This window comes from Aquarana catesbeiana, linkage group LG06 (genome assembly GCF_042186555.1).
Source record: "Aquarana catesbeiana isolate 2022-GZ linkage group LG06, ASM4218655v1, whole genome shotgun sequence".
Lineage (NCBI taxonomy): Eukaryota > Metazoa > Chordata > Amphibia > Anura > Ranidae > Aquarana > Aquarana catesbeiana.
Genome location: NC_133329.1, coordinates 23,515,470 through 23,540,988, shown reverse-complemented (window position 1 = coordinate 23,540,988; position 25,519 = coordinate 23,515,470). Strand labels below are relative to the sequence as shown.

Genomic DNA, 25,519 nt, shown 5'->3' with positions numbered 1-25,519 from the left:
GGTCTAGAAGATAGGGCGTTTTACAGATTATCCTCTGCAGGCTGTTTTCAGGACCCTCAATTTCGGCCTTGATGCACTCAATGGGGCCTTTTGGCCTGGATTTCTGGAAAGCCCTGCAATTGCATAATTTCTTTCGCACATTAGGCCCTCTGACACAGTTTTGGCGCCCACACTGACATCGTTTGAGAGATATTGCATGGACAGCAATGCCCAACCCCACTCCCTTTCTAAAATGTACTCGCTCTTGGTGGCCCCACCGGACGACCTCACTCTACCTTGCATCTGTAAATGGAAGGCTGATCTTGATAGGACCTTCCCACCCAACCAGGTTCGAAGAATTATCCAATTCGCTCTGAAGTCATCCGTATGCACTTGCATCCAAGAGAGCAACTTCAAGTTGCTTACTAGATGGTATCGCACACCTTCAGTTGTGTGCCAATATTCCCCTGAAGCTTTGAATCATTGTTGGAGGTGCTGAGAGGCACGGGGGTCATTCCACCATACTTACTGGTCATTTCCAAGATTGTTCCATTTCTAGAGGGAGGTGTGAAGAATTGCCCAAAAGTTTACAGACTATGCAGTTCCAGAGGACCCTGCCTCCTTTCTTCTCCATTGCTTGGATATCCCTGTTAAAGTTTATAAGAAGTCGGTCCTTTGTCACTTACTGCTGGCAAAGCCTGCATTGCACTACGATGGAGAGACCCGAACCCTCCTCCCATCTCGCGATGGCTTCATCAAGTGGAGGATGTCAACAGAATAGAGAACCTGATGTTGACTGCTCAAGGTAGACGAGAACGGTACTAAAAAACATGGCTCCACTGGAACATGTTTGTATACTCTGATGAGGACATGGCCTTAATGGATGACCACTCTGGGGAGTGACTGTTCCTAGACCCACAACTGGCTCTGCTTATACTGGCCCAGCAATTTTCCTTCTTCCACCCTCCTTTTTTTTTTTCTTCTTAGTTCCCAGTTTTCCTCCATGTCCCTGACCCTTTCCCACTCTCTATTTATTATATAAAATGCTGTGTTCCCCCCGCATCTAGCCCTACATTTCCATCAGCATATGTTCTGTTCCTTGTTCATTATCATTTCTGGTATGGGGTACTTTGACCCTGCTGCTTACGCATCTTGTGGCATGTGATATTGCCGTTGAACATGTTTGGATGCGGTATGTTGGACACTATCCTGGTAAATAAAGAATTTGAAAAAAAAATGTTATTTGTCAAAAACACAACTTTTTTTTTTTTTAATTTGAATTAATGCAACAGTGTCAGATCAGTTTAGGACCTAAAATTAAAAAGGCAAAACATTCTCCCTATACATGTTTTTGTAATTCAGGGTGGAGTTTTCCTAAATAAAAATGGCAGCAAAGAATGGCTGATTTTGAAGGGCCCAAAAATGATTTATTAAATTTTTTATCAATAACAAAACATTTATCCCCTATACCAACACCGACACAAAATAAATGAACAAACAAAAATTATGAAGTAGATTGCAGTGTAAGGAGGTGTTTACAAAATCAAACAATATTTAGACAAGAACAATTTCCCATCACACAGAAATGCAAATTTGCAAAGCAATTGAAATGGTAAGTGTTGACAGTGAATGAACAAAAGGATGTGCAAAAATTAGCAAATTTATTTGGCTATTAAGCAGCGTTCAAACAAATAAATGTGCCTGTACTGTAAAGCAGTGACAAAAATCAAATTGGCGCTTATATAACACAGGACCCAGTGGAAGGAAGGAAAACAACGCATGCATATAGGAGCAAAAGTAGAACTTTGCTCTTCATGAAGTATTATTTTTCTTCTTTTTATTCTCTGGGACACCTCTTCAACTTCCCTAAAACAGAGAGCATATATAAATGGAAATGTAAAAGAATAAAAAATTTTATTTTTGATCTACATATGTAAAAAAATATGTTCTTATTCATTATTTGAATTTTTATAATTATTATGGTTGCTGCTGCTCCTAATGCCGGGTACAACTGCGGACCTGCTTTGTAATTTGTAATAATTGCTTACACGCTTCTGAAAAAAGCTTTGATAAGTTCCAGAAGGCCCAAGTGCAGAGCCTCTTTGGTTGTGGTGTATATGCACATAGGCTTTAGTAAATTGACCCCACTATCATGTTTATAAGGGTCCTTTCAGATGAGCTGTCTGATCAGGTCCACCTGTCAGTTTTTCAGGCAGACCTGATTGGACCTTGCAGTCTCCTCTATGGAGCGGTGGATGTCAGTGGATACCCGCCGCCATCTGGTCTGATCCTGTCTGCAAAAATTAGACGGATGGTGATCCTATTTTCAATCCAGCTGGTGGATCGTATCGGAATGGGTTTGATGGAAACAGACAGGCGGTCCATTTACGTCTGATTTCCCCATGGAGGAGAGCGAGACTGTGTCCATGTTTGCTCTGCACAGTGAGTGGACACGGGCCTGTCATCCACCTGCTCAGAGGAGATCAGCAGAGCGATCCCCCACCGAGCAAGTGGAATCTGCAACACAGAGGTGCCCATGAAAAGGGTTTGGAGGGTATATTACCATGCTTAGCATAACCTTTGCAGGAGCCACTTGGTATATTGGGTTCTTTGTTTTTTGGCCTTGAATCTGAGAACAACCTTGTCCCCTCTGACATACCTATATAACCGCTTGCCGACCAGCCGCTGCAGTTGTACTGCGGCAACATGGCTCGGCTGCGCGAATCACTGTCATGTTACATTGGTAACATATTAGGCCACTAGGGGGCGCGTGTGCACCGGCGCTCGCGATCACCGCTGGGCTCCCGCGATCGCTCGGGGCACACCGAGAACCGGGATCTGTGTGTGTAAACACACAGTTTCAGGTTCTCTGAGGGGAGAACAGACAGGTCGTCTGTTCATACAGAGTATGAACAATGATCTGTCATCTCGCCTGCACAGTCCCCTCCCCCCTTCAGTTAGAACACACAATAGGGAACATATTAACCCCTTGATCACCCCCTAGTGGTTAACCCATTTACTGACAGTGACATTTTTACAGTAATCAATGCATTTTTATTGCACTGATCGCTGTAAAAATGCCAATGGTCCCAAAAATGTGTCAAAATTGTCCGATGTGTCCGCCATAATGTTGCAGTCCTGATAAAAATCACAAAATGACATAAAACTATTCCCTATTTTGTAGACGCTATAACTTTTGCGAAAGCCAATCAATATACGCTTATTGTGATTTTCTTTACCAAAAATATGTAGAAGAATACATATCGGCCTAAACTTAGGAAAATTTTTTTTATATATTTTGGGGGGATATTTATTATAGCAAAAAGTAAAATATATTAAGTTTTTTTTCAAAATTGTCGCTCTTTTTTGTTTATAGCGCAAAAAATAAAAACTGCAGAGGTGATCAAATACCACCAAAAGAAAGCTCTATTTGTGAGGAAAAAAATGATCAAAATTTAATTTGGGTACAACGTTGCATGACTGCGCAATTGTCATTCAAATTGTAACAGCGCTGAAAGCTGAAAATTGGTCTGGGGAGAAAGGGGGTGAAAATGCCCGGTATTGAAGTGGTTAATGTTACGGAGGAGGTCTTCTTGTGTTAGTATTATTTCTCTCCCTCTGGTGTGTGTGGCGTGATGTAACGTGTATCGCAATTAATGTTTTCATGAGTGGGTGCCCGATGCATGCGTTTACGTTCACATATGTGGGGGGAATCAAAAAGTTTTTTGGGATGGGGATTTTTTGTTCTTGGGTGTAACTATATTTTTTTGCAAAAAAAAAAATCTTTTTACTTGTTTTTGTCCCCTATGTAATGATTTTAGGTGACAGGTTCCCTAAAAGACCCTGCATGTCTCCTCTGGGATCCACTGAATGTATTGCAATGCAGATCACATTGCAAAAACATCTTCTCCTGGCTAAACTAGCTGAGGACATGAGATCCTGACCGGGAAGTGAAGCCAGAGATGTTACTTTCTGGGTCACAACAAGAAGGGGAGGAGTGCCAGCCGCTGGCACCTGCCATCTTGCTCCTGGGACCGCAGATGGGCAAGCGGAGCCCGGAAAGCATGTCAGGGCACGGTGGTGGGGGCCTGTACTGGAGGTAGGCGTCTGCCTGTCACTTTTACACACAACCCCGGTGACCTGGCAGCGAAAGGGTTAAGTGAAAATTGTCACAAAAAAACTTTCGAGAGCACAAATATAAATATCTGACTAGTCAAGTAAGTGGGTGTAAGTGCATGTAAACTATGTGAGTATATTGTCACAAATTAAAGGTAATTGACTATCAAAACATAAATGAACAGGTAGAAAAATCAGCTTGGTCACAGTGAGCTAAGCAAAGCATTACTAGGTTATTGCAGCCTAGATCAGGATGCAGTACCAAATGAGAAAACTAAACCCAGCAATAAACAGTGTCAGCAGCAAACAGTATTAGCAATAATGACTAATCCCATAGTAACTCCTCTGCAACCAGTTGTCTATCGCCACTTCAGAGTGCACTCTATATAGATAGTTGTTTATCTATGTATGTCTCTAGCCACTTAAAGACCAGCCTCGTTTTGGATTTTAGGTGTTTACAAGTTTAAAACAGGTTTTTTTGCTAGAAAATTACTTAGAACCCCCAAACATTATATATTGTTTTTTTTCTAACATCCTAGAGAATACAATAGCGGTCATTGCAATACTTTTTTTTGCACCGTATTTGCGCAGCGGTCTTCTAAGCGCACTTTTTTTGGAAAAAATTCACTTTTTTGAAAAAAAAAATAAGACAACAGTAAAGTTAGCCCAATTTTTTTTTATATTGTGAAATATAATGTTACGCCAAGTAAAATGATACCCAACATGTCACGCTTCAAAATTGCGCCCGCTCGTGGAATAGCGTCAAACTTTTACCTTTAAAAATCTCCATAGGCGACGTTTAAAAAATTCTACAGATTGCATGTTTTGCGTTACAGAGGAGGTCTAGGGCTAGAATTATTGCTCTCACTCTACCGTTCGCGGCGATACCTCACATGTGTGGTTTGACCACCGTTTTCTTATGCGGGCGCTACTCACGTATGCGTTCGCTTCTGCGTGCGAGCTCGTCGGGACAGGGCGCTTTAAAAAATTTTTTTTTTTTTTTTAATTATTTATTTTATTTTATTTTATTTATTTTTTCACTGTTTTTAAAAAAAAAAAAATTTGGATCACTTTTATTCCTATTACAAGGAATGTAAACATCCCTTGTAATAGAAAAAAGCATGACAGGTCCTCTTAAATATGAGATCTGGGGGGTCAAAAAGTCCTCAGATCTCATATTTAGACTAAAATGCAAAAAAAAAAAAAAAAAAAAAAAAAAGTCGTTTAAAAAAATGACACTGAAAAAATTTGTGCCTTTAAGAGAGAGAGTGGGCGGAGCCGTCGTAATGACGTCGCTCCGGCCGTCACATGGTATGGAGACGGGTGGGCGCCATCTTGGCCTCACTTGTCTCCATACCTCGGCAGGGAAAGGACCCGATCGCCTCCGCCGCTACCGACGGCTCCGGTAAGCGGCGGAGGGTGCGGGAGAGCGGCGGGAGGGGGGGTGGCACCTCTCCCGCCGCCGATAACGGTGATATCGCGGTGAACCCGCCGCTGAGACCACCATTATCTTGTACAGAATCGCTCACTGTAAAGATGGATATCTCGGTTGTGGCAGCAGCTGCTGCCGTTACCGAGATATCCATCTTCAAAAAAATGACGTATATATACAGTGAGCGGGGCTGAAGTGGCTAGAGAGGTACCTCTGGCTGTTAGTGAATAAGGCAAAGTCCCTGTGAAGCAGCTAGTTGGTAGGTGGTTCATAGCTCTAAACCTTAAGCTAATGGTGGGGCCCAGTCTTTAAGGTGGTGTACATGAGTATAGCCCTTTTTAATTCTACATGCAGTGATAGAAGCCACTGAACAAATGGACAATCTTTCTATAGTCTCATTCTCTGCTAGCAGCGGTAAATCATTTGCAGCAGTGGCCTCTTAGCAGTCCCAGTGATAATGTAATTCTAAGTCTAGGTTCTCAGCTATCAGCAACCTTGGCAAATCTACACCTGGGAAACTCCAGTTACTGCACACAAGAACAGCAGTACACACTCTCCAGTCCCCTCGCAGCAAAAGCAAGTCCCCTGATTGACAGCCCGGTAAAAAAGCTCCTTTCTGCTTGTAGTCTCCCCGGCTGGCCTGAGGTATATAGTGTTAATTGATTTGGTATGATGGTGCAATGGGAGCACAGAGAGCAACTGCAGCACAGTGTCCTAACTTGCTCTCTCTTTCTTTCTCTAGCCAAGTACCTGGCTACTGTCAGGGCTGTGTTCTTAGGAGCTCTCTTCTCAGTGCTAAGGCTGCTCAGCTGTCAGATGAATGTCAGTACTCATTGTTTCCACAGTGGCTCACCTGGTTATCATTGCCTACTCATCAGTCCAGCCTACAGCCAGCCTCTTCCAGCTATTTAAACTGCCTTGTTCATTCCTTTTACGTGCTTTCGCCTTGGTCAACATATCCTGTGTGTCTCTGCTGAGTTCCTGTTAACCACTTGCCGACCGCCGCACACCGATGTACGTCGGCACAATGGCAGCGATGGGCAAAAGGGCGTACCTGTACGTCCCCTTTAATTGGCGGGGCTAGCAGGCGCGTACCCGCCGCGTACAGTGTGACTGTGCCCACGGGACCGGCGGACTCTATGTCTACCGGTCTCCCGGAGATCGTGTCGCAGAGCCGCAGAGCCGCAGAATGGGGATATGCCTATGTAAACAAGGCATTTCCCCGTTCTGCCTAGTGACATGACAGAGATCACTGCTCCCTGTCATCGGGAGCAGTGATTGCTATCATGTGAGTTGAAGCCCGTTCCCCGCCATAGTTAGAATCACTCCCTAGGACACACTTAACCCCTTGATCGCTCCCTAGTGGTTAACCCCTTCACTGCCAGTGTAATGTACACAGTAATCAGTGCATTTTAATAGCACTGATCGATGTATAAATGACAATGGTCCCAAAATAGTGTCAAAAGTGTCCGATGTGTCCGCCATAATGTCGCAGTCAAGATAAATATAGCAGATCGCCGCCATTACTAATAAAAAAAATTGATAATAAAAATGAGATAAAACTATCCCCTATTTTTGTAGACTCTATAACCAATCAATATACACTTATTGTGACTTTTTTTTACCAAAAATATGTAGAAGAATACATATCGGCCTAAACTGAGGGGAAAAAAAATTAGATATTTTTGGGGGATATTTATTATAGCAAAAAGAAAAAATATTGCTTTTTTTCAAAATTGTCGCTCTTTTTTTGTTTATAGTGTAAAAAATAAAAACCGCAGAGGTGATCAAATACTGCCAAAAGAAAGCTCTATTTGTGGGAAAAAAAGGACGTCAATTTCATTTGGGTGCAACGTTGCACAACTGCGCAATTGTTAGTTAAAGCAACGCAGTGCCGAATCACAAAAAGTGCTCTGGTCCAGGGCTGAAGCTGTTAAAGACTTTGCCCGGCTAAAGTCCCTTATGGTTCCTGATCCTGATCTTTGGCTTCCGATTATGCTGATCCCTGGCGTCCTGATCACCGGGTCTGATTATCCATTTTGGCTTCCAAACCCTGGCTTACAGTATGTTTTTGACAACGTTCCTGATCTGTACTTTTTTTTACTATTAGGTGTGATTTTCACTGCATTTTCTGTCTCAGTCTGACTCATGGTTCCTGATAGCTACATACATGGGATATCTATGGTAGCTTTTGTTTCGATATGTGAGTACTGTGCTACCCATATTTTATACTATTATTAGGCATGAGCCGAACACCCCCCGATTCGGTTCGCATCCAGAACATGCAAACAGGCAAAAAATTTGTTCGAACACGCGAACACCATCAAAGTCTATGGGACGCGAACATGAATAATCAAAAGTGCTAATTTTAAAGGCTTATATGCAAGTTATTGTCATAAAAAGTGTTTGGGGACCTGGGTACTGCCCCAGGGGACAGGTATCAATGCAAAAAGAAGTTTTAAAAACTAACGTTTTTTTGGGAGCAGTAATTTTAATAATGCTTAAAGTGAAACAATAAAAGCGTAATATTCCTTTAAATTTCATACCTGGGGGGTGTCTATAGTATGCCTGTAAAGGGGCGCATGTTTCCTGTGTTTAGAACAGTCTGACAGCAAAATGATATTTCTAAATGGAAAAAAAGTCATTTAAAAGTGCTAGAGCTAGTGTCGGATATAATGAATTGTTTCAATTGTTTAAAAAAATGGCGTGAGTTCCCCCAAAAATCCATACCAGACCCTTATCCGGGCACGCAACCTGGCAGGACACAGGAAAAGAGGGGGGGACGAGAAAGCGCCCCCCCCTGAACCATACCAGGCCACATGCCCTCAACATTGGGAGAGTGCTTTGGGGTAGCCCCCCTCTTTCCTGCGGCCTGCCAGGTTGCATGCTTGGATAAGGGTCTGGTATGGATTTTTGGGGGGACCCCATGCCATTTTATTTTTTAATTTTGGCGCGGGGTTCCCCTTAAAATCCATACCAGACCTGAAGGGTCTGGTATGGATTTTGAGGGGGACCCCCGCGCCATTTTTTTTATTTTGGCGTGGGGTTCCCATGGGAAACATGCGCCCCTTTACAGGCATACTATAGACACCCCCCAGGTATGAAATTTAAAGGAATATTACACTTTGTTTGTTTCACTTTAAGCATCATTAAATTCACTGCTCCTGAAAAAACTGCTATTTTTAAAACTTTTTTTTGCATTGATACATGTCCCCTGGGGCAGGACCCGGGTCCCCAAACACTTTTTATGACAATACCATGCATATAACCTTTAAAATGAGCACTTTTGATTTCTCCCATAGACTTTTAAAGGGTGTTCCATGGCTTTCGAATTTGCCGAGATGTTTGGCTTGTCTGAATATCTGTTCCGGTTCCTGAACTCTGGCTATGTTTTGACTATGCTTGTTCTATTTACTTTTATTATTAAACAAGTGTGATTTAACTGTACTTCTGTCTCGGTCTGATTTCATGGTTTCTGACAATATTCCTTTAGGATTCCAGACTCCATGGTTCCCTAAAAAGCTGTTTGACAGCTTACTGTACTGTTAAATAGGGAGAATGTGACCATGGGTTGCCAAATGAATGCCACTGACCACCACAAGAGCAAATGGCCCCAAAGGATTCACCTAGCAAATTTCCTAGTCATGAATAAACACCTTAGAAACGAGTCCCTTTGAATGGAAAACTTCATGATTCTATAACCTACCTTCTGCACTTCCCTGTTGCATCACATCGGTAGTATTTGATGAATCTCTACAGTAACAGCCATGAACACCGTCCACAATTCCACATTCCTCACCGGGAGTGCAGTCCAATCCTGAGCAGTTATGATTCGATTCTGGAAGAGAAGGAACACATAGGAGGTTTAACCATTTATGAATCTATAATACTTTTATTAATGAAGACAACCTTCTGAATTACTTTTTTTGTGTCAGTACTTACCTGTACAATAGGCAGAGTAGCAGATTGGTCTACTCTGTAGCTTATACACATAAAATCCTTCTGGGCACATTTTTACAGAAATATTATTAGGTATTGTACAGCATCCGGCATACCAGTTTGAACAAGCTGTCCGATTAACAATGCCGTCACTGACTGTAGGGTGGGAGCCGTTCATCCAGATGGGGAAATCAGCCCCACAGCTGTTTTCTGCTACACAATGCTCAGGGATTTGCTGATCATATTCTCCTTTAAACCGATACCAGCCGGATAGTTCATAGTCACAATGGTACCAGTCATACCAAGAATAACTAGAATTATATATATTAGAAGTGCTGCGCCAGGGGTCATTAAGTACGGTGTGGTTGGAACAAGGGTCATTACAGGAATATGATCCAATGTACTTTACACAGTCTTCATTAGAGCCACACGGTGTTCCTTGTTGGCATTCATTGACCTCACAGTGTCTTCCATCTCCGTAATATCCATAGGGACAAGTACAGGTGTAAGATCCATAATCAAAATTTTTACATATAGCTACTGGATCACAGTCATTAAGAGAGCTGTCCGCACACTCATCAATGTCAACACAGCCAAATTCTGATATATATTTATATCCTCTAGAACAATTACAGGTGTAAGATCCGATAGTGTTCACACAGGATCCACCATAATAATAATCACAATTGTTGGTGTAATCGTCCTGACATTCATCTATATCATTACAAGTTATTCCGTCTCCAGCAAATCCCTCTTTACAGGTGCACTCCCCGTATCCTCCAAACTCTGAACACGTGGCATTCGGGTGGCAGTCAGAATCCAAACAATTCCCTAAAAATAGAAAAGAAAGAAAACATTTTCTCTTAAGGGGGTGGTGGGTTTTCTACATAACAGAAACATAATCTGGAGTTATGTTTGGAAAACCATATTCTTATAGGTTGGATGCCATAAAGCACTTACAATAGGAGATGCTATACATTCTGTGCACTCCTTATCAACTCTTGTCATTTCACCTAACCGTCCCTCTGGCCCACCTGCCTTGTGAGCTACACACTAGGAAATGATCTTTCCTGTAGCTGTTGCAAAAGGTGTCTGGCCACAAGTTTAGCGTGTTGAATCTCCCTTGGGTTTAACTTGAAATGCCGTATCTAAACGAATGGAACTTAACACGTACTGCTTGGACCTTGAAGAAGGGGACATACCCTGAAAGCTTGCCCTGAAAAATTGTATGTTAGTGAAAATAAAAATAGTATCATGGACAGTACTCAGTATTCTCTTGGGTTTAAAATATCCATAGCTGAAAATGTGGTATACGAAAACCCTTTAACAAATTTTTCCAAATATTCGTAAATTTGAATATTAGAAAATTCGTAAAAATTTACAAATTCGTAAATTTGTAAATTTGAATACTCGAAAAATTTGGAAATTTTAAAATTTTTAAATTTGGAAATTTTTTAATTTGGAAATTCGAATATTAGAAAAATCGTAAATCCACAAATTTGTAAATTTTAATATTCGAAAATTCGGAAATTCGAACTTTCAAAAATTCATAAATTCATAAATTTGTAAATTTGAATATTCAAAATTTGTAAATTCATAAATTCGTAAATTTGAATACTCTAAAAGTTTGGAAATTTTTAAGTTTGAAAATTCGGAAATTTTTAACCACTTCCCACCTGGCCTATAACAGAATGACGGCCGGGAAGTGGTTCTGTTATTCTCACGGGGCGTCATATGACATGCAGCAGGATAACATGCCGGCACGCGCCCGCATCAGTCTGACACACCGTATCTCTGATCGTGATAAGAAGCCTCTGAGGCTTCTTACCAAGTGATCAGCTGTGACCAATCACAGCTGATCATCGCGAGAACCAGGAAGTGCCGTTAAACGCCATTCCTCGGTTCGCGCTGACAGGGATAGGGAAAGCACCATGAAGGGAAAGCATCATGAAGCATCATGAAGGCCAAGGAACACACCAGACAGGTCAGGGATAAAGTTGCGGAGAAGTATAAAGCGGGGTTAGGTTATAAAAAAATATCCCAAGCTTTGAACATCTCACAGAGCTCTGTTCAATTCATCATTGGAAAATTTAAAGAGTATGGCCCAACTGCAAACCTACCAAGACATGGCGTCCACCTAAACTGACAGGCCGGGCAAGGAGAGCATTCATCAGAGAAGCAGCCAAGAGGTCCATCGTAATTCTGGAGGAGCTGCAGAGATCCACAGCTCAGGTGGGGGAATCTGTCCACAGGACAACTATTAGACGTGCACTCCACAAATCTGGCCTTTATGGAAGAGTGGCAAGAAAAAAGCCATTGTTTAAACAAAGCCATAAGAAGTCCCATTTGCAGTTTGTGAGAAGCCATGTGGGGACACAGTAAACATGTGGAAGAAGGTGCTCTGGTCAGATGAGACCACAATTTAACTTTTTGGCCTAAAAACAAAACGCTATGTGTGGTGGAAAACTAACATTGCATATCACCCTGAACACACCATCCCCACCGTGAAACATGGTGGTGGCAGCATCATGTTGTGGCAATGCTTTTCTTCAGCAGGGACAGGGAAGCTGGTCAGAGTTGATGGGAAGTTGAATGAAGACAAATACAGGACAATCTTAGAAGAAAACCTGTTAGAGTCTGCAAAAGACTTGAGACTGGGGCGGAGGTTCACCTTCCAGCAGGACAATGCCCCTAAACATACAGCCAGAGCTACAATGGAATGGTTTACATCAAAGCATATTTATGTGTTAGAATGGCCCAGTCACAGTCCAGACCTAAATCTAATTCAGAATCTGTGGCAAGACTTGAAAATTGCTGTTCACAGACGCTCTCCATCCAATCTGACAGAGCTTGAGTTATTTTGCAAAGAAGAATGGGCAAAAATGTCCCTCTCTAGATGTGCAAAGCTGGTAGAGACATCCCCAAAAAGACTTGTAGCTGTAATTGCAGAGAAAGGTGGTTCTACAAAGTATTGACTATGTGCCACTTTGTGTTGGTCTATCACATAAAATCCCAATAAAATACATATAAGTTTTTTGTTTGTAACATGATAAAGTGTGGAAAATTTCAAGGGGTATGAATACTTTTTTAAGGCACTGTAAGGAAATCAAAATACCATCATGTGTCAGGCTTACCTGATTTGTCCAACCCTGCAAAAAAATGTAAAATAAGAACATTAGATTTCATTCCTCAGCATGTACAGTAACTCTTGCAATTAGCAAATTGTCATTCCATATGAGGAGGAAACGATTTGTGATCAGTATTATACAATTCTAATTTATACTCTTCAGACAAAACATTGCTGACGCTGTCCATGGTACTGTGTGTGGTTAGCATTTCATCCATTCAGGACTGACTGCCTGATTTTAAAATCATATACAAACTCTTATATAGAACGTTGGTATATTCAAACTATGAGGAACAGAATAGAATATAGGTCCATTGGTGTGGAAGTTGATGACTCTGAACAGAATATTAACAGTGGTGGCATAACTGTAGCCTCGGCTGCTGATAGGGGGGTGCAGGCAGTCATCTCATACTGGGCCACATTGGATCAGCAGGGGGTCCCAGCAGAGGGCTGCATGTGGCTCTCCCCTCTCCTCAGAGCTAGTTTGTACCCTGGGGCTCAAAATACCTCTATGGGCAGCTGGAGTAGATGTAACCGGGGTCAAGGTGTGGCTGCCTCCCCACTCTTTCCACAGGTGGCTGCTTTAGGATTCCACAGCTGAAGCAGAGATAGCAGCCCTGAAAATCTTCCATCTCCAGCCATGTGGTAAGTGACTGACTGTCCCGCCACTACATACTGCTCACTGACCTCCCTGCCACTTTGTACTGCTCAGTAACAACCCTGCCACTACTTACTGCTCACTGACCTCCCTGCCACTTTGTACTGCTCACTGACAACCCTGCCACTTTGTACTTCTCACTGACAACCTTGCCGCTGCATACTGCTCACTGACCACCCAGCCACTTTGTACTGCTCACTGACCACCCTGTCACTTCTTACTGATCACTGATCACCCATCAACTTCGTACTGCTCATTGAAAGCCCTGCCACTACATACTGTTCACTCCCAGCCACTTGGTACTGTTCACTGGCCACACTGCCTCTACATACTGCTTAATGACCGCCCTGCCACTTCACCCTGTTCACTGACTGCCCAACAACTTTGTACTGCTCACTGACCACCCCGTCACTTCATACTGCTCATTGATTGTTCAGCAACTTTGTACAGTTTACTGACCACCCTGCCACTACATACTGCTCACTGACCCTCACTGTCACTTCGTACTGCATACAGACCACCTTGTACCTTTGTACTGCTCAATGACCGCCCTACAAATTTGTACTGCCCATTGAAAGCCCTGTCACTACATACTGCTCAATGACCGCCCTGCTACTACAAACTGCTCAGTGATTGCCCTGCCACTTTGCACTGTTCACCAACAACCCTGCCACTACATACTGCTCACTGACCTCCCTACCACTTTGCACTGTTCACCAACAACCCTGCCACTACATACTGCTCACTGACCTCCCTGCCACTTTGCACTGTTAACTGACAACCCTGCCACTACATACTGTTTACTGACCTTCCTGCCACTTTGCACTGTTCAGTGACTATCATGCCATTATATTGTGCTCACTGACCACCCAGCCACTTTGTACTGTTCACTGACCAACCTGCCACTACATACTGCTCACTGACCACTCTGTCACTTCGTACTGTTCATTGCACTTTTTGATGTACTGCTCTGCGCTGACACTACAGTCACACAAAGCACGGGAAAGGGATGGGGGCCCAATGAGGTAGGCTGTATGCGACTCTCAGATTTCTAAAAGGTAGCCCTGACTATAGCCATAGCAGCCTGAATTACTGGGGCCTTGGGGCAGGAGAGGGACCTATTTGAGAGACTGTTGAGGCAAATTAAGTTATAAAGTCTTTAGTCTAGAAATATTTGACATTAGACCTGTGGGAGAAATCATTATAAACACTTGTCACAGACCTCCCTGTTTTATTCACTTTGTTCCAGCTCTCTTAGCAGGGTAAATGTATAACCCTCAGAATGTCTACTACAGCCCATTAATATGAAGTTTAACCCTTTATTCCTAATGCACTACTAAAATTCTAATCAAAGTTTGGGCCTGGCAAGTGGCAGAAGCACTGCTATTTCTAAGGGTTTTCTCACATGGTTAGTAAAGCTTACCGTCCTCTGGAAAGCGATCCATAGTGGATGGACTTTCAAAAGGCGGTATACGAGTGGTTGTCAAGCATTCAGGAGGCAATCCTGCTTTTTTTTTCAAGGGGCATTTTGTAGTAAAAAAAATTCTCACTGCATTGCATACAATAGTATCAACAGTCACAACGAGCAGGGGAGGGGAGCCTTTCAGATAGTCTGTATGGGGCCCCATGATCCATAAAGATGGCTCTGCATAGGTACATAGAATAAAAGGAGTTCCTCAAGAAATGGGACTTTAAACGGACCATAAAAAGTGGTTTAATGTACCAGGGATGTGGACCATAACCAGTCTAACCAGGTAGTTGTGCAAAAACCTTGCTGCATAGGTACATATGTAGCATGAGACTCTTATTTTAAAAATAGTTCCAGGGATTTTAAGATATTGCTCAGTGTCTTGAACTAGCAGGGGGCTGGAGCCTTCATATAAGAAGACAATAACAGCTTTAAGGCATTGGGGGCACATGTAAAAAAAAATGCCAAAACATCTGTGCTAAGGTGCAAAGGTGTCACTTTGTTTCGGTGAAATTTCCACAGCATGAGTGAGGCTTCTGTGACCATCAAAGTGAACCACGGCCACCACAACTGAATCCAAGGCTTATCAGAAGTAGGACCTAAAAGCCTAAAGGTCAATCTGAGCATGTGTATGGTAATCTTCATACATGAATAATTAATGGATCACATTGCCTCAACCGAAATGTCACATTTCGTAATTAAGGTTCACAAAAAGAGAACAACTTCAAAAGTGTAGTGATGAGGCTTTCCTTATTATAAAATCATATACGGTATAAGACCTCATATACATTTGGCGCACCCCACGTAGGAGCAGCTGGTGAATAGGGATCCCCCACCCTGCACAGCCAGGCATGCCAAAATTTCCACAGACACGCTTGAGACAGGAAACTCTTTTATTTAGGGGTTAATAAAACTGGATGGAGATGGAATGCTTAACATGGGATGCCAACTTGATTGGAACAAACTTCTTCAGGGACACTTCAACTATATACACAGTCTATTTACACTCCTTTCCTTCCTCCTGCACAAAACTTGCTTGTAGATCCCCTGTGGTGTCACCCTAAGAAAACGTCTGTAGCAATTACCCTTTACAGGTAGGGACCGTGGGCTCCTATATTTGAGAATCATGGGGTGATACCACTAGTACTTTCACTGCACTTCCTCCCATGGTCACTTAGCCCAGCACCACCTCTTCAGGCTCTGCCAGCCCGCCGGGCTGCAGCAGCCCATTTCACTAGCCCACCTGACTGCTTCCCACAGTCTCCTCTCAGACTGCACACTCACCAGCCCACCCAGCTGATTTCTCCTGGAGATCACTGGATTTGCTCACTGGCTCTTGCTGTCCTCACTCTTGCTCCTGTGCCTCTGGACAGGACTCCTCTGTGTGTGTTGTAAGAGGAACCTTCCAGCACTTGAGCCCCAGACCTGAGGTCACCCTCCAGATTAGGGGGTTACCCTCTAGGGCCACTGACAGCCTCCTCAGCACTCCGTCTCCACTTTCCACCCAAACTCCCCTCTGTTGGCATGACCCACTGTATTTAAGAGGTGCCCACCCCTTGCCAGCCCATTTGCTGGGGATTGGCTGGGGCCCTCCTCAATACTCCAGACAGCTCCTCCTAACCTCCATCCCATTCTTCTGGTAGCTTCCCCAAGGTCCCAGCAAGTGGGGGGTACCAGAGGTGCTGTCTGATGAGTCATCCAGCTTCCCTGAGTCACTCGCCCTGACCCAGATTCAACCCAGCCTGACTCTCAGCCAGGCTAAATTTACCTACGTTATCACTAACACTAGCACACTTAGCTACATAAAAAAACCTTCACATATGCAAAAATGTCATCTGAATAGGACATCCTCAGGGGCTTTTTTCCCTCCGACATCCCTTCTATCAGTAACAATCCTCTATTTACCACTTTCTCCTTCAGCCACAATGAAGAGAAATGAATGCTGGCAGGAGGCTCCTTTTCATACCAGAGGCATTAAAACATTTTTCAAAATCACTGATTCGTCCTATGGAGTTCACTTGGATCCCAGAAGAGAGAATCCATATTCAGATTTGGCCATCTAAATCCATGAAATGTGGTCTGAATTTAACCACAGCACTACCTACATGGAGTTTACAAGTTCTCCCTGTGCCTGCCTGGGTTTTCTCCGGGTTCTCCGATTTCCTCCCACACTCCAAAGACATGCTGGTAGGTTAATTGGCTCCTATCTAAATTGTCCATAGTATGTATGGGACCTTAGGGACTGATGTGAATGTATGCTATATGTAAAGCGCTGCGTAAATTGACAGTGCTATATAAGTACCTGAAAAAAATTAATAAATAAATAAAATAAACATTATCCAAATTTGTGGTTAAGAACTATTCATATACACTGAGGTGATGTAACTTACCAGTAAATCCCAATATTTGAACAGAAAGTAATGATTTCCCCTGAGCAGTCAGAATCCAGGATCCCACAGCTGGAGTTTTAATCAAACTGGAACTTCGAACATAATAATTATAGTAGCTGTAATAATAGGTATTGTCAATTGCAAACGTGTTTCCTAATTTAAAAAAAGGAAAATGAATACATGTGTAACTAAATAAGTATGTTGAAAAAAGGCAAATAAAATAAATGTAATATTCCAACAACGTAACACATTCCAGAGGGAGGGGCAGCAGAAATTGTTCTGGTTGAAGAATTTCAGATACAATGTTCTAGATTTGAGATAATAATTGTCAGAAATGTAAACATCTGAGCCCAACAATTGTACAATTTCTGCAATTTTTACATCATTCTCAAAATATTACCTCCATCGTAACACCAAGCTGGTTAGATGCCTTGATAATCACATAAGTAGGAAGGCCAGTATGGTGGCCTGAATTTATGGGAGGACCCCGGGGGGGTATTTAAGCAGCCCGCTCACCTGTGGTGCTTGTTGGTTTCCTGTGCGTGATACACGTCACTAGGCCGACTATTCGATATACCAGCGTCCGCAAGTTCTTGCCTCGCAAGTTCCCGTATTCGATATTCCGTACTCAAAACTTTCGAAGTCCGCGTTTTTCGTTCGTAGTTTGTACCACGCGTCTGGCTTGGCTGTCGCAGGTAAGGTCCCGTCGGACTTTGTTTTTCGTTTTCATATCATGTCACTAAACCGTGATTTCAAATTTTCGTTTCACTCGCATTTCACAACATAAACTGCAATGTATATCGCTCGTACTTTCGTTATGTTACCATTTCGACTTACCCGAGATAGCACCGCGACGCAGACGTTGCTTCATTTCTAGCATGTTGGTATTTTAAAATATGCGTCGGTAGACAGCCATAGCGAGTCGCAATTTGCAATTTATCGGATCAAGTCAGTTCGATACCAATCATTTCTCATTTCTGAAACATTTCTAAACTCATTTCTGACATTTCAAATCATTTCAAACATTTCTCATTTCAGTCACCTACCGCGCTCCGATTCGAATCCAGTCGCACCAAAAGATGCACCGATTCGTTCCGGTGTGCCCCAGTTATTACGGCCTCATTTCTATACATGCTCCAGAGTTACGTTATTATCAGTCATTCGTACCTCTGTCATGGTTATCATTTCATTTCCACGTATCACGTTCCGACATGAATTCAGTCGCATGGAAGTGCACCGATTCGTCTCGGCGTGCCCCAGGATTGGCCTCATTTCTATACATGCTCCAGAGTTACGTTATTATCAGACATTCGTACCTCTGTCATGGTTATCATTTCATTTCCACGTATCACGTTCCGACATGAATTCAGTCGCATGGAAGTGCACTGATTCGTCTCGGCGTGCCCCAGGATTGGCCTCATTTCTATACATGCTCCAGAGTTACGTTATCATCAGTCATCCGTACCTCTGTCATGGTTATCATTTCATTTCCACGTATCACGTTCCGACACGAATGCAGTCGCATGGAAATGCATCGATTCGTCTCGACGTGCCCCAGGATTGGCCACATTTCAGTACATGCTCCGGAGTCCGATTCGTAGTCAGTCGCTACAACAGCACGACCGATTCGAAGCCTCCGTCATGGCAAACGATATGTTACACCGCACTTACTGCGCTCCGCTTCGAATCCAGTTGCATCTTCCATGCATCAATTCGTTACGGCGTGCCCCAGGGCTCGGCCTCATTTCTGAAACATGCTCCAGAGTCCGGATCATAGCTAGTTGCAGATATCGGGTGACTGATCCGTATCTCTGTCATGCAATTACTACCATTTCACTCCCACAACGCATCACCGTTTCGAAACCAGTCGCATCTGAGATGCACCGAGTCGCCACGGAATGCCTCGCTTGTTTCAACCGTATCCATACCTATACCAGAGCTCGGTTAGTTGCCAGTCGTAGAACACGGCACAACCAATTCGAGCCTCGGTCAAGGTAATCATTTCTCTCATTCATTTCATACTGCGCTCCGATTCGAATCCAGATACATCAAACAGGCACCGATTCGTCCCGGTGTGCACCAATGTTTTCAGTTGCCTCATTTCAATACATGCTCCAGAGCCCGGTTCATGGTCGAATCAGTCACGACACGACCAGGCCGGACCTCTGTCAGGGAGTTCACTCATTTCATAATCAAGGCAAACATTTCGAATCATTTCATTGTCACAAAGATTGCAAACACCATACAAATCGTTGCTTCAAGTTAAGTTAGCAATCCCTTCACGAATTATCACCTTTCCATTTTCCTCAGGTCAGTCAAAGTTCAGTAGGTCCACCCTGCACCAGGTTGGACGATATCCCCCCAGGTTACAGTCAACCAGGAAACAAAGCTCAAGAGATTCTCACCAGAGCAACTATGTCCCAGGCCGGCAGCGAAGACTTCACGGCCCCTCTGTCACCTTCCCTGGTCTCAGAGAGCGGCAGCGTGCAGTCCCTCAGGGGATGGACTATCCCCAAACTGACGGCAGAGCTCAGACGCAGAGGTGTCCCCTTCCCCGCCACAGCGAGGAAAGGCGAGCTCTTCAAACTCCTCTTTCCCCCACCAGCAGCAGGACCCAGTTCCCAACAAGCATCCCTCCAGTCAATATCATCAGCCATCTCGCAATTACACACGATGGTGTCATCTCTATCCACCTCAGTTACAGACGTCCAAACCAGAGTTGCACTTCTGGAGGCCCGACCGGCCACGGCTGTCCCCGACCCAACTGCAACTCAAACCTTGACACCTCTTCCTGCAGGTACCTCAGGCTCGAGCCCCATTGTCTACCCCTCCCTTCTGGTCCCAACCAGTATCAGGAAGGACATTCTGGACGGCAAGGACGTCAACCTGGCCTCTCTCCTTATTTCCGTGCACGATTTGGCAGAAAATAAGGCCTACTCCTGGGGCGACATATCGGTGGTCCTTAAAGCCAAAGACCCCAGATTGAACCGCAAGCTATCAGTCCCAGAGTTTACCTTGGCCTTTGGCATGCTCAGAGATGTCCTGTGCTCAGCCACCCCTAGCAGGCGGCAAGAGCTGGACTTGTATCTCCATACTGTAGTAGACTTGGGCTACAAGTATGGAGGTTTTGCTTTTTACGACTATCATCGTTCCTTTTCAGCTAAGGCCGCCGCCAGACTCACACAATTCCAGACTACGACAGATTGGAGTTTCATGGACACAGAGCTCTTCTGCCGCCACTTTGCCGGCTTACGCTCACCTCTGTGTGCGATTTGTCAGTCTTCCACCCACACTGCCACCTGGTGCGCCAATGCGGCGATCAGACGGCCCTTCGAGTTCCCCTCTACCTCAGGTACAGTTCAGGGTCAGTCGATCCCTGAACCAACGCCTCAGGTGGACAAACTCGGACGCCCAGTCCGAACCGTGGGAGGGGCAGCCATCTGTAACAACTTTAACTATGGGTCCTGCAACTTCAGCCAGTGCCGTCTACTTCACATCTGCACCTTATGCCAAAGAGCACACCCTAGGAATTTGTGTGAAGTCAAACAGCACAAGAGGGCATGACTAAGCCGGATCAACCTCTTATGGTTAGGACTGTATCTCACTTCACATCCCACCCCTTCCCTGGCCACCTACCTTATCCAAGACTTCACAGCAGGCTTTCACACCGGCCTCATTTCACTACCCCACAGTACTCACGAATGTGCCAATCTTCGTTCGGCAGCCATTGACGAACAAGCCATAGATCAGCTCTTACAGGCAGAGGTAGATCGAGACTACGTGATAGGCCCTTTCACTTGCCCCCCTTTCAGCACATGGAGAGTCAGCCCTATTGGGCTTGTCAAGGGCAAGTTCTCAAATAAATTGCGTTTGGTGTACGACCTGTCTGCGCCTCATTCTTCCCACATACCCAGTCTCAATTCCCTGATCCCCTCCGAAGAGTTTTCCCTAAAATATTCCTCCGTTGACATGGCAATACAAGCGATCATCAAAGCAGGCACAGGTGCCTGGCTCTCCAAAGCCGACATCTCGGATGCTTTCAAGCTCCTGCCCATCCACCCATCCCTTTGGTGCTGGCATGGCATCAAATGGAAGGAAGCATATTATTTTGCTACAAAACTCACCTTCGGTTCGAAGAGTAGCCCGTGGCTCTTCGACACGTTCGCTCAGTCCCTCGTTTGGATACTATTACACAAGGGTCAATGCCATGAAGTCATCCATTATCTGGATGACTTCCTACTGATAGAACCGCCCAGCAAGCCCCCAGGAGATCTCGACAAACTTAGAGTGATTTTTGGAAACCTCAATGTTCCTATCGCCGAGCACAAAGTCGATGGCCCAGCAAACATCATCACCTTTCTCGGGGTCAGCTTGGATACCTGCGCGATGCAAGCCAGTCTCCCCCCCGACAAACTAACACGCATTAGGGCAGTCCTTCACGAGTTTACACACACCAAGGGCTGTACCAAAAAACAGTTGAAGTCTCTCCTGGGTATGCTCAACTTCGCTATGCGAATTATCCCACAAGGCCGCACATTTGTATCACGCCTGCTTAGATTTCTGTCAGAAACTCAAGACCCCGATCAGATTTTGAATCTAGACTCCGCAGCTATAGCGGACCTATCTATGTGGGAGGAATTCTTGTCCGCCTGGAATGGCATATCTCTATTTATACCTATGGTTTCGGTCCATTCACCCCAGGTGGTGACGGACGCTGCAGCCTCCACAGGTTTCGCGGCAATTTTTGGCCATCATTGGTTTTCAGGACCCTGGCCTCAACAGATACTGTTGATACCCGGCTTTTCCCAAACATCTGCCCTCTTTGAGCTTTATCCCATAGTGGCAGCTGCACAACTCTGGGGCCACCACTGGACAGGACAAACCGTAGTCTTCACCACCGACAACCAGGCCACGGCAGACATCATCAACAGAGGCAGGTCCAAGTCCCTAGCAGTCATGTCCTTCCTGCGCAGGTTGGTACAACTGTCTTTACAGCATCAGTTCAATATACACTGTGCATTTATTCCCGGCAGATACAACTCAGCAGCTGACGCACTGTCACGTTTCAATTATACCTCCTTTTTCAAACAGGTTCCCGATGCTGATCCAATGTCGGCCCCTATCCCTGTCTGGTCACAACTGACCCTGGACTAGTTCAACATCTACACGGAGCTACGCAACTCATAAATCATTCCCTCTCCCACAACACACTCAAAGCCTACCAGACAGCTTGGAAGGCCTTCAATAAATTCCTCACCTCCTGCCGTAAAGGACCAACAGATATCAAACAGGTACTGGCCTTCACTGCACACTGCCACACGCAGCTGGCCTTATCCTACAATACCATCCGGCTATACCTAGCCGGCATTCAACATTTCATGGCGCTTGAAGACCCCACGAAATCTTCACTGTTCTCATCACACGCTATACGAGCCATTCTAAGGGGAATTCAGAAACGACAACCAGTCATCAGCACTAAGCGCTTACCCATTACGGGGCCCATCTTTAGGGACATGTCAACTATTCTGGCTACTTCGCCATTCGGTCTGCTCCCCAGCACGGTCTTACAAGCAGCCGTATATTTAGCTTACTATGGGTTCTTGCGGCCTGGCGAATTCACCTCTAACAAACCCACAGACCAAGTACTATGCAGACGGCACTTGCTTCGATACCAAGACCATTTCATCCTACACCTCGAGGTCTCTAAAACCCAGCAAACGGGCTCAGGAGTGAACATTCACCTCTACAAAACCAACAACAGCTGGTGTCCAGTCGCTGTACTCAACCAACTCCTGTCACTCCTGCCTGAGCAACCAGACAGCAGTCCCCTTCTACCATTCCCAGTTAAACCCTTAAGCGCCTCTCAGTTCGTGAAACACATAAGGATACCGCAATCTTCACCTTAACCCTAGTCAGTATTCCGGACACTCTTTCCGCATCGGAGCAGCCTCCGCAGCGTCCCGCCACGGGGTTCCAGACCACATCATCAAAAGACTAGGCAGGTGGAAATCAGCCTGCTTCGCCCGGTATATCCCCAATCCGCAAACAGAGATGGCACAGGCATTCTCCAAATTGGCTCGATAAATAACTGAAAACCAATAAAAATTATAACCCTACCTGAATGTTTTTGCCCCCTTATTTTGGCATACCGGCCATTAGACCAAGGCACACTTTCAGGTCCATTTCATAAGGTAAGTCCACACTTTCAGGTCTATTTCCGATGGTAAGTCTTATCTTTACTATAAGTGTTATCTATGTCCATATCGGACATAGGGCTCCAACCATAAGTAGGAAGGCCAGTATGGTGGCCTGAATTTATGGGAGGAGCCCGGGGGGGTATTTAAGCAGCCCGCTCACCTGTGGTGCTTGTCGGTTTCCTGTGCGCGATACCCACCCTCCCATCCCCATTTCACAGCATTTCTCAAACTATTCATTTCATTCATTTCTCTTACAGAATAATCATTTCTTAAACCAGGGTATGCCCCCTTATTTTGGCATACCGGCCATTAGACCAAGGCACACTTTCAGGTCCATTTCATATGGTAAGTCCACACTTTCAGGTCTATTTTCGATGGTAAGTCTTATCTTTACTATAAGTGTTATCTATGTCCATATCGGACATAGGGCTCCAACCATAAATACTAATTATAAGATATAGTACCAATGATTTATGTGACAGACCCCCTACTCAAGAGAAGTATGTCTGGCGTATAACCTTCCTTTGCCCGGTAACAGCATGATCCAAGATACCTTAGCCCACCCGGTCACTTGTCGAGACATCAGTGTAGGGTGGTAAAAAACATAAGCCTGTTTATTCAAACACAGGTAAAAAGAGATATACCTCTGGGACAATCCCCCTTCTTTACATAATGACACAAGGAGGGGTAAACTACGTTCAGTAACAAGAGACACACAGACAGCCTTTAGGAAGAGCTGCAGGAGAAATTCCTCCCTCCCCTCTAGCAGGTAATCCACATATACATATACATCTCATAATAGGTTTCTCCCAAGGCAGACAGAAGCAATAGAACAATGGGATACAGCCATTTAACAATAAACACATAGCAACCCCCACCCCACCTCAAACGATCTGGTAAAAAGTCTGCAACAGTCTATGAGACCAAGCTCATACAATATTCTAGAAGTCTGAAAGGTGGAATTATTTATCTTCATATATTTCCAGAGGGAGATTGTTCAGAAATATTACTGTGAAAGTGAAAGAGCCCCTTCATTCTTTCAACACAAACCACACATATTGAACCCTGGAGTAAAAGGAAATGCTGAGTCCGTTGTGGTTGTAAGGTGAGTCTGGTTAAGACAGACCCGACTGGGCTTCTCAGTTGCCCTGTGCCCCTAATAGACACAGGGTAACTTATACATAAGAGGGGCTTTTGGAGCTGGACAAGGAGTTTCCCGACATCTCTAAGGTAAGCTGGGTTCCATAAGCCCTCCGCCCAAAGTGACTCCCGTCACAATCTATATACAGATTGCTGTATCTTTTAACTGCTTTTGGAGCACCCCCCCAATGTACTACGGACTGGTGGCCCATACAGGCACAGCAAGGTACCTGTACATCGCTGGACTCTTCCAGGTTTAGGGCACCCACATGCGCACCCCTGCACCAGCACCCATTATGATTGGGCACAGCAAGATTTTGTCAGCAAGTCCCGGCCAATGATTCATGGCCAGGACCTGCTGATTGGCTGTGTCCAATCACAGCCTAGATCCCTGTGTTGACAAACAACACAGGGTTCTGCACAGAGGGAACAATCTGTTTGTTCCTTTTCCCTGCAAAGCAGAGAAGGAACAAACAGCAATTTAATAAAAAAACAGCACATAATAATACACACATTACACATTGTTAGGCACTAGACATGTGCACACTGAAATATTTCATTTCGGAATTTCGTTTTCGTCCGAAAAATAAATTTATTTAGTTACTCCCGAAATTCGTTTTTATTTATTTCGTTTTTCGTTAAAAATTGCATTCGTCCGAAAATCCAAATTGAGGTTGAATCTGTCATTGAAGGCTTATGGTGTCTGTTGAATGTTCAAAGAAGATTCGACGGAGCAGCTAAACTGTACGATGCCGTATAGTTTACTTGCTCTGTCGAATCTTCTTAGAACTTTCAACAGACACCATAAGCCAAAGTACGTGTGTACTCAGTTCTAGCTATTTTACTGCTCCTCCTCTTTGGTTACAATCAGCCAATAACATTCATCATCATCATCATTATTTTTATTTACCTTTTCTCCCCTACCTCAAATCTTTTCTCCCCTACGTTGAATCTTTCCTCCCCTACGTTGAATCTTTTCTCCCCTACGTTGAATCTTTTTCTCCCCTACGTTGAATCTTTTCTCCCCCACGTTGAATCTTTTCTCTCTATGTCAAATCTTTTCTCTCTATGTA

At 44.3% G+C, this 25,519-nt stretch overlaps 1 protein-coding gene across 1 annotated transcript in view; it reads right to left on the bottom strand.

Annotated features, from left to right (window-relative positions):
* Positions 1-1,230: 1,230 nt before the first annotated feature.
* Positions 1,231-25,519, bottom strand: part of LOC141148227 (uncharacterized) — a 44,402-nt gene continuing 20,113 nt past the window's right edge. Inside the window, exons 7-11 of the mRNA XM_073635475.1 lie at positions 17,110-17,262; positions 12,601-12,615; positions 9,470-10,297; positions 9,234-9,365; positions 1,231-1,845 (exon numbers count right to left, since the gene is read on the bottom strand). Of these exons, the coding sequence (XP_073491576.1) occupies positions 1,817-1,845; positions 9,234-9,365; positions 9,470-10,297; positions 12,601-12,615; positions 17,110-17,262 (1,157 nt within the window). The 3' untranslated portion in view covers positions 1,231-1,816. The remainder of the gene's footprint in view (positions 1,846-9,233; positions 9,366-9,469; positions 10,298-12,600; positions 12,616-17,109; positions 17,263-25,519) is intronic.